This window comes from Cynara cardunculus (assembly GCF_001531365.2).
Source record: "Cynara cardunculus var. scolymus isolate 2C chromosome LG 15, CcrdV1, whole genome shotgun sequence".
Lineage (NCBI taxonomy): Eukaryota > Viridiplantae > Streptophyta > Magnoliopsida > Asterales > Asteraceae > Cynara > Cynara cardunculus.
This window is the reverse complement of record NC_037542.1, coordinates 15,122,816-15,136,635: the sequence shown is the minus strand read 5'-3', so window position 1 is coordinate 15,136,635 and position 13,820 is coordinate 15,122,816. Positions and strand designations below refer to the sequence as shown.

At 30.3% G+C, this 13,820-nt stretch overlaps 2 protein-coding genes across 2 annotated transcripts; both read left to right on the top strand.

Annotated features, from left to right (window-relative positions):
- Positions 1-5,140: 5,140 nt before the first annotated feature.
- LOC112528011 (probable WRKY transcription factor 40) lies at positions 5,141-6,844 on the top strand. The gene is made up of 5 exons (XM_025138895.1): positions 5,141-5,336; positions 5,422-5,496; positions 5,604-5,891; positions 6,025-6,141; positions 6,385-6,844. The coding sequence occupies exons 1-5, from the start codon at positions 5,274-5,276 to the stop codon at positions 6,646-6,648; spliced, it is 807 nt and encodes a 268-aa protein (XP_024994663.1). The 5' UTR covers positions 5,141-5,273; the 3' UTR covers positions 6,649-6,844.
- Positions 6,845-11,227: 4,383 nt separating this feature from the next.
- LOC112527973 (probable WRKY transcription factor 40) lies at positions 11,228-13,257 on the top strand. The gene is made up of 5 exons (XM_025138843.1): positions 11,228-11,552; positions 11,641-11,718; positions 11,890-12,159; positions 12,452-12,568; positions 12,740-13,257. The coding sequence occupies exons 1-5, from the start codon at positions 11,478-11,480 to the stop codon at positions 13,001-13,003; spliced, it is 804 nt and encodes a 267-aa protein (XP_024994611.1). The 5' UTR covers positions 11,228-11,477; the 3' UTR covers positions 13,004-13,257.
- The last annotated feature ends 563 nt before the right edge of the window (positions 13,258-13,820 follow it).

Here is a 13,820-nt window from a genome sequence, read left to right as displayed (position 1 = left end):
ACATATCGTTTAACAGAACGACTTTGTGTTATGTGTTTTAATGTCGTGTTGCATGCTAATTAGGTCCACTGAAAGTTTCTTTCAAACAATCTATTTTCTCGAGAGTTCTATCTCATTGGATTCTAGTCTTTTATTTTCTTTATACGGACCAGGTCTCAATTATCGTGTTTTTGATCGATTCATACTTCATCAACAACTTTAATTTCAAAGTCAGCTAATTTTATATCTACCGGGACAAAAATAAAACGCATTGTTTAATGACCAAGTTCGGATCCATTTTTGACCATCTCTACCTACATCGAACGATAAAGATTTAGAATTTTAGATTAATGACACAAGATTAAACAAGGCCCAACATAAATGGACTCAAGTGATAGATACCCAGCCCAATAAGGTCTCTTCTCAAAACTAAGCCCAAATACAACCAGCATTGCGAATTTGCAATTCATTTTTCAAATGAGTCAAATTAAGCTTTCATTGATTACATCGACGAATAGTTTACATGCAATAAACGATGACATCATTTCCAATACTTTTTTAATTAAAAAATAAAAGTCAAAAAATTTTAGAAGAAAAATTAAATTTAAATCACAATAAATTTTTTTTTTATTTTAGAGAGAGAAATTATATCATTAAAAATAATATAAAACCCATTTTCTTTGTTTTTATATTTAAAATTATTTATTTAAACATTCATCAGATAAACGTTTATCAGTAAAGTAAAAGTAACCATTCCTATTTTACTGATAATGTCTTTTTGTCATCAAAATGGATTGTTGGTAAAAATCTTTTTTTATTTATTTGTCAGATAAAATTATATTTTCTTTAAAAAAAACCTTAAACATATCCGTTGAAACGAAGTTAAACGTACCTGGTATTGTGTACTCTAATATTCTTGGAACTGGTCTTACAAGCATGACCAGTCAATGATGCAATATGAAAAACGTCATCCATTCACAACGACATGACGTCATTTATCAATTTTTTTTCTACAATTTCCACAATGTCCCACCTCAATAATTATATATGAAAAGGATGTCCCCACTTTTATCGTTTTTTTAAAATAAATTTTAATTTTTTTATTTTAATTTTTTTTTTTAAATTTTCTTTAAAATTATTAATAATAAGAGATAAAAATGTTTATATTTGAAAAACTCTATAAAATTAAGCAAATCGTATGAAAAAAGTAACGTACTTTAACTTGATTCTTATTTTGGATAATGTACTTTTAAAACTCTCATTTTGGCACATAAGATGTAAAGTTTTAAACATTTAAGTATCCGGGTAACCGATTGAAGTATTAACCGGTTATCATGCTGAAGTGACGATTGATGTGATATCCAACTCAAAGTTACTTGGTGACGTACTTTAACTTGATTCTTTTTTAGATAATGTTTTTTCAAAACTTTTATTTTGATACCTAAGATGTAAAGTTTTAAACATTTAAATGTCCACTAACCGGTTAAAGACTAATTTTAGATTAAAAAAAAGACTTAATTTAGATTAAAAGAAATCAATGTCACTAACAATGTTAACAAATAATACTGAGTTGAATATCACATCAATCGTCGCCTCAACATGATAATCGATTAATGCTCCAATCAGTTACTTGAATACTTAAATATTTAAAACTTCACATTTTAGATACCAAAATGAAAGTTTTAAAAATATAAATAAAGTTAAAATACGTTAATTTTGTATATAATTTACCCTGAAATTAAATGATTCAAGGAAAGAAATATTGTACTCTTTCTTATTGTCACTCAATTCAAAGTTTGTTAGGTATTAAATGTTATAATAATTTAACTATTATTAAAATCTTGAAAATAAAAAATCATTTTAAAATTCGAGTTGTGATTATTTATATAAATTAAAAACAGTCATAGAGAATTCGTTAAAATACTCATAGTTGTGAACGCTTACAATTTTAAATTATATTTATATAAATTTATAAAAAGAATGGTGTATTTTATGAAACACGAAACATGTGTTTAAATAACTAGAAAATGCATATACTTGTGATTGATTTGTCTTTTTAAGTAATACACAAACTCTGTAACATAAATGGTAGTTCTAATGAACCATGCCTAATTTGGTTATTAGATTATATGAGGTTTTTTATTTGAGGGTTTATAATTTTTTTTACTATAGGATAAAATTTCTTGTTAAACTACAGATTATTGTCTACTCTAGTAACATGTTTTTTAATAAGAACCCAGATATATATATATATATATATATATAAAATCTATAAATAGAAAATGAAAAATAAGGTTTTTACAAGAACCTTCATTTTATAGTTTATCGAGGTTCTTTTTTAATAGTTTTATTGAGATTCTTATTTTATTAATATGGCAAGAAAAAAAAAATGGAAAACAAATTTTTGAAGGTTTCACCACTAAAGACAGAGAGTAGTGTACATGTGTTTTCAATGTATGATGTAAACATTTTGTTAGGTGATATTTTATAAAACTGAATTATAGATGTCCTCATTCACATACCCCTTCATTTCTTATTCCTCTCTCTGTCGGTCACATACCTTATTAGGATCTAAACGCTTATCACTATGCCAAAAGCAATTACTGATGAAGAAGGCGGAACTTACGTTTGTTTAAATGACTAAAACATTTTTATAATAATTTGTAGATCATGAGTAAACATAAACACATATTGAATTGAAAAATAAAAATAAAGTACAAATGATAAAAATAAAATAAATTAAAAAAAGTAATTCTATATTCACGATTTATGTCAGAATCAAATTAATTCATGCATTTATAATGTAAAAAAGTGCTAATGTTTTGTATGTATGAACATAAAACTAGTAGATAGAAATGTATTTTTAGCAATGAATAATATTAATTGCGTTCCTTTTATTTTAGAATCACATCAGTTATATTTTAATATATAAGAAATAAATGGTTATGTGTATAAGGAGGAAATGAATAAAAAAAAAATGATAGATTCAACAATATAATCTGATGAGAAGTAAAGTTATGATGAGAAATGTAAGAATAAATCTTCACCCTTTAATCAATCATAATTGAATGTCAATACTAATTAGGTACATTGAGATGCACCAATGCAATTCTCTTCTCAAGCACAATTTATAAGTGAGTATAAGATTATAAATGATTAAACGTTCATATTTCTTCTTACACTTCACACCTTAATTTTTTTCCTCACACCATGTTTCACCTTATCCCATTATCTAAAGGGAAATTAACTCAAATGACCATTTCCCACATCCAAATTGGTCTTCTAACTATTTCTCTCATGTGTTTACCAAATGTCACTACTTCCGCAATATTCAGGTCCGCAACATTAGCTAAAAGGCAAAAAAAAATCGAATTCAACACAAATATGCAATTACAACGGTCAGGTCCGCAATTGTGATGATAAACTGATTGAATTTGAATTTTTTTTTTGTCTTTTAACTAATATTGTAAAACTGAATATTACAAGAATAGTGATATTTAGGTAAATTCGATAAAAAAAAAATTAGAATACCAATTTATATATGAGAAATAATTATTTGAATTAATTTCCAATATTCTATGCACCAAGACTTTGAAAGTCTTTCTTTTTTGTCATGTGATTTTTCTACATAACGACGTAATGAGTATGACGTCATAAAATATCCTCACGTAACTGACGAGGATGGATCATCCATAGCTAGATTTTTAATCTTTGAGTGAGTTACATTTTTAGTCCTTATAGTTTGTTATTTGTAGAGTATTCTCCTTTTATTTTGAAAAAATAACGACGTGTGTTTTTTGTAGTTAGTATTTGTTGTGTCTATATATAATCTAACCATGCGGGTTCCAACTTGTAACTTATTTAGGGACCTAACTCGTTAACAACTGCAACCATAGAGACCTATCCTGTAAGAAAATACAACCACAAAGACCTAATCCTCAAAAAATGCAACCATAAAGACACGATCTGTTAAGTTTTTAAAATAAAGACGAGATTAGTTAAAAACACTATAAAGATGAGTTTTTACATTTCATCACGAGGAACATTGCATTTAGGTTGTTTTCCTGAAGAGGATGACCGGAAGGAAAAAAGGTACAACTGTCTTCTGGTTGAAGGAGGTGGCCGGTGAAGGGAAAGGAGAAGAGAGAGCGGTTAGGGATTTGGTGGGTGGATTAATGACGCAAAAGACAAAACAAATCCAATAAAAGAAAAAAAAGTCAATATACCGCAAAGTTTTTAACTAACTTTCTTAACAAAAAATAGTTAAAAAGTCCAAAAGTGTAATTAATGTGACTTGGTAACAATACTTGATAGTATCCAGCAACCATAAGGACCAAAAATGTAATTTACTTTTTAAAATATTATTTTTTGGCATTCCCCACAAGGAAAGGGCGGTTGGATTTTTATTTGTTAATGATATTTCTTTGGTGACTTGTCAAAAACACAACTTTTATCACAAAGGTTTGAATTTCAAAAAATTAAAATTGTCTAAAGGTTTCAGGTGTAAAATTGTCATTAAAGTTCAAATACGATAACTCTGAACTACATATAAAACATGTGATCACCTTAAAATTAATCGAATTGCATAACGGTATGAATATTCAAGTTAATTAAAAAAAAACACAACTTTAACCAATAAATAATCCCTCACGTGCGAAATTATAAAAGATCCCTTTTAAAAGACTAAAGATATTAGATTGATTTATTCTTTTATGGAGATACAACCACTCAAAAAATATCTACTACTTAAAAAATTATTGATTACATTCACACCAATAAATATCTCAAAACCAGCATAATTAGATCAATACTCGTCAAAGGATTAACTACTGATCATCTTTTTACATCAGACTGCTTTGAAACCAAAACTTCGAATACAGAGTTTACTTCATTTTTTTTTATTGTTTCATTCATATAAAATATACATACTTTCAGTTAAAAATTCTTAAGAAATCCTAACTTTTAATATATCAATAGTGAGTTATAATACTGTTATGTAGCTGTTTTAGTATCGAAAGTTAATTACAAGCATAACCGAAATATAAGATAGTAGTTTATGTAAATAAAATTTGATCCCACAAGTCAATTTGGATTATATATGTAGAGTATTGATTCCAACAAGTGATCTTAATTATAACTATTTCCTGGTAGTTTCTTACATGCACCTAGAAACCAGACCAAAGACTTTTGACCTGAAATCTCTTTCCCCCATTTCCTATAAGAACTCTCACCACTTCTGGGTTTCTCCTTCAATCACTTCATTGACCAATTGACCAGCAGCAAGCTAGCTAGCAATGGTGGCCACATGGATAGATCTCAATCTGAATCCCACCTTCCACAATACTGATGATACTCCAGTAAGTACATCACTTCATGAATTCAACTGATTTTATATGTATAGTTTTAAGAATTCAACTAATTACATACTTGTTGTGCTTTAAGGCCAAGGAAGATCAAACTAGTCGTTCTTACGACGATGATGAGGAGGATTCGGAAGATTGTTCATTTCAAAAAGAGGTTTGTGCATGGTTATATATATACATATGTGTGTGTGTGTGTGAAGTTCCTTTAGTTTATATATATATATATAACTGATATATGAGCATATATATATGATCGAGCAGGTTGATCATGATCATACGGTGGGTGATTTGAGCGGGATAAGGAACGAAAACAGGAAGCTAAAGGAGATGGTTACGATTGTATGGGACAACTACAACTCTCTTCAAGCTCAGGTGAATAAACTAATGCAAGAACAAGAAGTATTAGTCTCGAATCCAAAGAAACGAAAGTTGGATGAGAGCACTACGAGAGTTGAACAAAGCTCGTGGAAAAGGCGAAATGAGGAGGAGTTATCGAAGACGGGTATTCAAAGAGTTTATGTACAAACAGATCCAACTGATAAAAGCCTGGTACTTTCTCTGTCTTTCATGACAAGAAACTATATATATATGTATGTATGTATGTATGTATGTATGGAAGCATGAAGTGGATCAAAAGAAAATGAGTTTGACTGAAAAGGTTATTTGATTTTTATGTATATAGGTAGTGAAGGATGATTACCAATGGAGAAAATATGGGCAAAAGGTGACCAGAGATAACCCATCTCCTAGAGCTTACTATAAGTGCTCTTTTGCTCCAAGCTGCCATGCCAAGAAGAAGGTAACAACACCACCCCCTCTCTCTATAGCCTGATTGACAAGGGTTTGGTTCGATTTGGGTGCTCGCAAACCGACCCGTTCTTGATTTCATCGATGTAGGACGGAATGTCACAATCCCCCACTTAAATTCATCCTTGATTTATGAATTTGTAATTGTGACATTGGGCTTGGTGCTTTAATTACCCTATGGAATATATAAAGTTGTTAGCTAAACATGTAAACCTGCATGTTAAACTGTTCTCAGGTGCAAAGAAGTGTGGATGATGCTGGTGTTCTTGTTGCAACCTATGAAGGAGAACACAACCACAAAAGCAGGAAGCAGGAGGCCATGGACGTTTTAGCCAACGAATGTGATCCTGATCAGATTTCGACTAAAAGTTTCTTCAACTTTCCAAAATTCGATGAGGTTTTGCTTCAACAAGTGGCTACTTATCTAGGAAAAGACCGTAATTTCATTGTCCAACTTGCTGCTGCCATTTCTTCTAGGATTCTGGATCTCGATTTGTAAGTATGTATATATATATATATATATGCATGCACACTTCAATCTGATATATACATATGGGGTGGAAGAAAACACGAAGAGTTTTGTAGAAAATATTGGATTAAATTTAGAGCTTCGTTGTAAATACCTCTCAAAATATTGATGTATATGTATCTATATTAGAGTATTAAAGTGTAAGGATATATAGTTTTATAATTTATATTTACTTGAATTAGTACAAATAGGTTCTTTGTGTCTCATAAGATTCATGTAATACAATTCGATTGGTATCGCCTTCCAAAATCCAAATCGAGAAACGTTGATCCATAACTAGATTACCTGTTTCAGTTTGAGATCGATCGAGTTTAATATATATCTAAACTTCAATTTCAATTATGCATATGGGCTCGAGTTCGGCTCTATTTTTGTTGCAACACCCCTAAAATTAGAAAATAACAGAAAATTTAAAACTTTTAAACTTCTTCAATTCAAAGTAACTTTAATACAAAAAATACATGAAAGTTTACACAAAAAGAGGATAAAGTACGTATCAGAGTTCTAAATGGACGATCTAATTCCCAAATAGGAGGATTAGAACAAGTGGGATGTTACTAAAATCACCAAGTCTGCTATCTTCAAAATTGGATGACCCCTCTAAAGCCATCCTAACGAAATCTCTACAAAGCTCCGGATGCCATTAGATCTTACTAAGACCTAATATACATGTTAATAAGAAAAAATGTTAGGATTAACGCTTATTGAGTTAAAACAGTTTATCTCATAAACATAGAATCGTAAAACCGAAAGAGCATCACCGTAATACCCAAGGTCCTAGTGTCTGACTCAACAAGAGATCACCTCCATAATTAATACTTATGATTCCAGAGTCCAACCTACATAGATTCCTCACCGCCAATCTTGGAGTCTAACCACACGGGTTCCTCTTCACAATACCGACTACTTGAATATCAATATGACCAAGTCATATATCTATGGATCCAATGAAATACAATCCAAAATTACATAACTCCAATCGAGTGACTAATGCACTCATAACATATAATACCTAACAAATATGCAATGAATGCATTATAGATGTAAATCCCCATATTGAGCTATTAAAACCGGACAAATGTCCTCAAAACTCATTTGAATTAAAATCAAACTAAAGGGATAAATAAACACACATTATTATTTAAATAAATTCAATGTAATCCACATAAGTCAAAAAAACATATTTTCCATACATTTAAAACATACATGGCAATGGCACCCATACATGAATGGGTCCATATCCCATCACTTTATTTAAGCATAAAAGCAACAAGTACAAAACCTAATGCTTTATATTTTTAAGGTTCCGACAAAGCCAATAATAGGCGTATATCAAAGATTTGCATGTTTATAACCTAAAAAGGCTCAACTGCCACTGTTAAAGTTTATAAGTTGGGTAACTCCCAAAACAACACTTTCCACAAATCAAAACCATATATAAATATATTGCTCCCAAGTTATCCAAATACTCAAGAAACCTTATTTGATGTAATAAATATCATTTGGAGCAATCATTCAAAGTTTCTGTTTCAAAACAAATAAATAAATATAGGGCAAAATTGCAAATATAACAAAGTTTGGTTTAGTTCTTATTTACTGTAATGCAGTAATTTTTTTCTCAATTGATGTAACAAACTTTCATTTTTTTTTTAAATTTTGCATGTATTTTACCTATTTAACGATTTAATTTTCTGCATATACTTGACATAAACGATTTAATGTTTACTTGTGATTTATTTATTCAGATTAACAATTTATCCATTGTGTATATTAATATTCACATTTTAAAAAATATTTACTTGTGATTTCTTCACTCAGATAAACAATTTCACCAAGAATAATTTTGTTTAATAATAATACATTGTGTAATTTGAATAATTGATCATAATCCCAACAATCAAACAACTATTAAATTGTAACCACTTATTAATTAAAACAAAATGTAACTTATACACACATGTATAATTTACCCTTGTGTCTTCCATCCATAATAAATATCTTATTAAAACCCTACCACAAGTAATGAATCTTATTGGTCAACTAGATTAACATAGTTAACACTATAAATTGAATTAACAAAAGAACCTAGCGTTCTCTCTCTCAATATGTTTGTGTCTAATTTCGATATGTCACAAATTACATATTTACAATAAAAATAATAATTTTTAATTGATTAAATGATAATTTAATTTTAATAATATATAAAGAATGATAGTATTTCTTCAATTTATAATTAAATATGATTAGAAAATAGAATTTAATAATTGAAGAAAAGAAAATAAGTACACGTTGGAGGGATTTCATTTTTGTATTAAGGAATCACTTTCCATGTTAGTTGAGGCCTTAAACTAATGAATACGATGGATGTCACTCTGTTCGTCATAACATGACGTCACTCTAAACACACATGCTTTCCTCTCTATAAACGTTTGTTCAAATTTTCCACCATTAAAACATGCTGATCCAATCCACACCCAATTCAAAATTAACAGGTTGGGTTGAGATTTTTAATCTATTTAAATAAATGGATTAATCCGTCTGACTCATTTAAATAAATAGGCTGGGTTGAATACAACCCATTTAAAATATTATATAATTTTATTTTATTCTTAATATTATATCTAATGTTTTAGTTTTTAATTTTATTTTATTCTTAATTAAAAATCCTATCGTTGTGAGATGAAACTCCAAATTCCAATCGCCTCTATTACTCTTAATCATCATGAAATCCTATTTTAGTCCATTACTCCATTATCGTCTCCAAAATCCAATCCAACTTATTTTGAACAATATATTTATTGTGGTTGTGTTTTATTCAAACTTTGAACAATTTGTATGTATTTGTAGTTACGTTTTATTCCAAAAAAAAAAAAAAAATAGTCTAGTCTTTTTTTATTTAAAATTTTAAAATTAAATGGATCAACTCAGGTTAAACCCATTTATTTAACATGTTAGATTAAAAAAATCAAAACAGGTCAACCCGCTGTCAACCCATTTAAATAACAGGTTGAATTAAGTTAAAAAATTTCAACTCATTTAATCAAATAGGTTGGATTAATTTGGGTTGAAATTTTCAATCTGTTTAATAAATGGATTCAACCACAATCCAACTCAACCTGATTCATTCCCCCCTAATTAAAATCATATTTGAAGGTCCCATCTCAATAAATCATCAATATATTGTGTCTTTCAATATTCACTATAAAAAAGTCTTTATATATATATATATATATATATATATATATTGTTTTCCTTTTGTATTGTATTATTGGTGATGGGACATGTTTTGGAAATTTTCGTAGGGTAGTGTATTTGTTGGGACAAGTCGTATCACGTGTAATATAAGTATTAATTATTTTTAAATTTCAATATTGTATATGCGTTTAGACTTGGGATTACATGAAACAAGTTTGTTTTCGTGAGACGTATGAGACTATTTTTTACACTTGAAACTTCACAAAAAAACGCTGTGAAAGTAACATTCACAGTGTTTTTGCTGTGAATGTTCGGCTTTTCTTTTACCTTTACAACGTTTCGCTGTAAAGTTTCAAGTGTAAAAAAATGGTCTCACGAAAACAGTCTGGTCTCACGTAAACTCAACTCATATATGTTATATAATATATAAAAGTTTTTGGCGCATTTTATAAATTAGATAAGTATTAACAAGTTTATTACAGATGCGTGTGAAACGTTTTAAGAAAAAAATGTTATTGTTATACATTCATATATATATATATATATATAGAGGGATGTTATTCTACACCATTTGTCATTCCTACACCCTATACAACCCTCATCTCAACCATTCAATTTTTAATCAATCTCAACCATTCAATTTTTAATCAATTAACTGTTTCTTAATATAAAGTATTAATCATAATTAATAAACTCTATTCATATTCCATAAATATTHAAATYATAATAAATGAACTCCAATCATTTCTATAAATATCTCAATTAATTGGGTTGCAAAGGTTGTACAAATGCACAMGKTTGTAAAAGAAATATACCCTATATATATATATATATTATATTTAAAACTTGAATAAGCCACGATTTATATATTATTTAATATATAAAATAATAAAAACACAGCAAAGTGTTGATATATACAAATATTTGTATGCATTGACTTGGAAAGTTGGTTAGAGTAGGAAAGAAAGGAAGTCTTTGTTTTATTTCTACGACATGATTGATATTTGATGGTACATGATGATGATGATGATGTCATCATGATGATGGTAGCATGGTTACATCACAAGTTTGGCTATACCCTTAACCATTAAATTAGACGTTTAAAATAGTGATTTAAAGATACAGATTATTTTTAAGCAACTCATCTTAATTCTTCTTCTCAAACAATCATTCATATATTTATATATACACACACGTACATGCAAAAACAAGTCGATATGTATAAAACAAGAAAACATGAGAATGTCTATGTGATTAAGTGGTTAAACCAAGGATGGATGGATGTGCACTTAAGCCTGTGGTTTGCCTATAGATATCACATGTGAATATATAGGTGGGGTGGTGTGGTGTGGTGTGGTGTGGAGTCATTTAGGGATTGGTTTTGCAAATTTGTATTGATTATGTGGACTGGAATGAATGGCGAACAAGTCCAACAAAGTAAATTTGTCTTATAAGGCAACGCTATTTCCTTGAAGTTTCATGCATGAACCAATAACAACCAGAACAAGACTTTTGACTTCTCATCTCATAATGAATTCCTATAAGAACTCTTTACCTTTCTGGGAATTCCTTCAATCGCTTGACCAATTAATTAACCTATACCAATGGTGGCCACATCACTTGCCATAGATCTCAATCTTAATCCCTTCCCCAGAACCACTCATGATCATCATACCCCAGTAAGTACATGAATTTAACATACATACATACATATATATATATATTCATTCAAGCATTTGAGTTTAACAATATCTTTACTTATTGTAGGTTGAGGTTGCTGAAGTTCAAACTCGTTTTTACGATGATGATGGGGAGGAAGAGGAGGATTATTCATTTGAAAAACAGGTATGTGGTTATGTATACATATATATATATATATATATATATACACGTGTGTGTGTGTGTGTGTGTGTGTGTGTGTTTGAAGTTCTTTTATAGTTTCTATATACAACTGATCATCATGAATCAGGGAATGAGTGGTGTTTTGTATTGGGTTTCTTGGTTAATTGTATATAGGTTGATCATGGTATGGTTGGGGAATTAAGCAGCGAAAACAGGAAGCTGAAGGAGATGCTTACAGTTATATGGGGCCATAACAACTCTCTCCAAACTCAGGTCAAGAAACTAATGCAAGACAAAGAATTATTAGTCTCAAATCCAAATAAACGGAAGTTGGATGAGACGGTTATCGAACAAAACTCCTGGAACCGGCCAAATGAGGACAACTTACCCAAGACGGGCATTCAAAGAGTTTATGTTAGAACAGATCCATCCGATAAAACCCTGGTACTTCATTTCTTTTTGTCTGAATTCGTCAACATATATATATATATATATATATATATATATATATGCACGTACGTACCTTTTTAAGGTGATTATGGAAGCATATATATATATATATATATATATATATATATATAGTCTCAAACCTATACTGGGATTGATCCGATCCATCTCATCCTAATATTCATCCAAGGATGAGGATCTTTTTAACTCTCCTTCTCACCTAAATAGGAAACGGGAGTTTGACTCAAAGGGTTTATATATCTCTTAGCATGCATTTATATGTATATAGGTAGTGAAGGATGGATACCAATGGAGAAAATATGGGCAAAAGGTGACCAGAGATAACCCATCTCCTAGAGCTTACTACAAGTGTTCTTTTGCACCAACATGCCCAGTCAAGAAGAAGGTAACAACACCTCTCTCTCTCTCTCTCTTTATATATATACACACACACATAAACAAACATATATACCTTCAAGATTACAAAAAGAACTACTTAAGTCATGAGGGTCCCCTAGCTAAAGACACCCACCATATATATACATATATATATGTATGTATATGTTGTTTTGATCAGGTGCAAAGAAGTGTGGATGATGCTGGTGTTGTTGTTGCGACGTATGAAGGAGAGCATAACCACCGAAGCAGTAAGCAGGAGGCGGCATACGCTCTAGCCAACCAACACGAGATATTTAGTGAGGAAAGAAGATCAATGGTGGTGCCAAAGGCCTTTGATCAAGTTTTGGTTCAAAAAATGACTGATTGTCTAACAAAAGACCCTCATTTCACTCAACAACTTGCTGCCACCATTTCCTCCAGGATTTTGGACTTCGATCTGTGATCATGAGTATATATATACATATATATGTTACGGTTCCTCCATCTATATGATGATGGTGTAGACACCAGAAAGATTATATCGGTAGCAACTCCAAGGTCATGTATGCGTATACGAGTCGTTAATTAGGTTGTATCTTTTCGTAGTTTTGTATTCCGGCCGGTCAGTTAGTTAATTAGTTAGGTAGCGCGGTTGTAAAGAGGATTCCTTCGATCTTGATGCTATTCATTCCATCTTCAATCTCTGAAGTTATTAACTTATTTGAATTTCTTATTACAACAAAATAAGTATGAGATATGGTTCAACGACGTTTGTAACAGTATACTTAATTATACATGTTTCCGCCACAAATGACGCGTATTCCAAAGGAGAGGGGTTTTGATCAATCTGCGTCCCCATTAGAGATGGGAAAGGGTAAGATAATCGGGCATGGAGATGTCGAATCCCGCCCATGGTTGCCCCGTTCCCGTTCCGATCCCTAAGAACGACAAAAAAAAAAAAAAAATACATATCAAAGCTGATCATTTGCTAGTTTGGATTGGGCCCGAGCTAACTTATTTTTCTTGTCCAGTGAATCTGATATGGCAAACTCAAACCCCATTTTTACTGGCTTGATAACCTACCTATAATCGCCCTATAAACGGGCCGACTTGCCCACAGGTTAATAGGCCTAAAAATCTTTTTATATCTTTAAGAAAACAATACTTATAAAAGATCACAGGTTATGTAAAATAATTCAAAATACATAATAATTTTTTCAACTTAAAATTAGATGTAAATACATAACAATGTACGTAATTTAGAAAAAGAATTGTTTCGC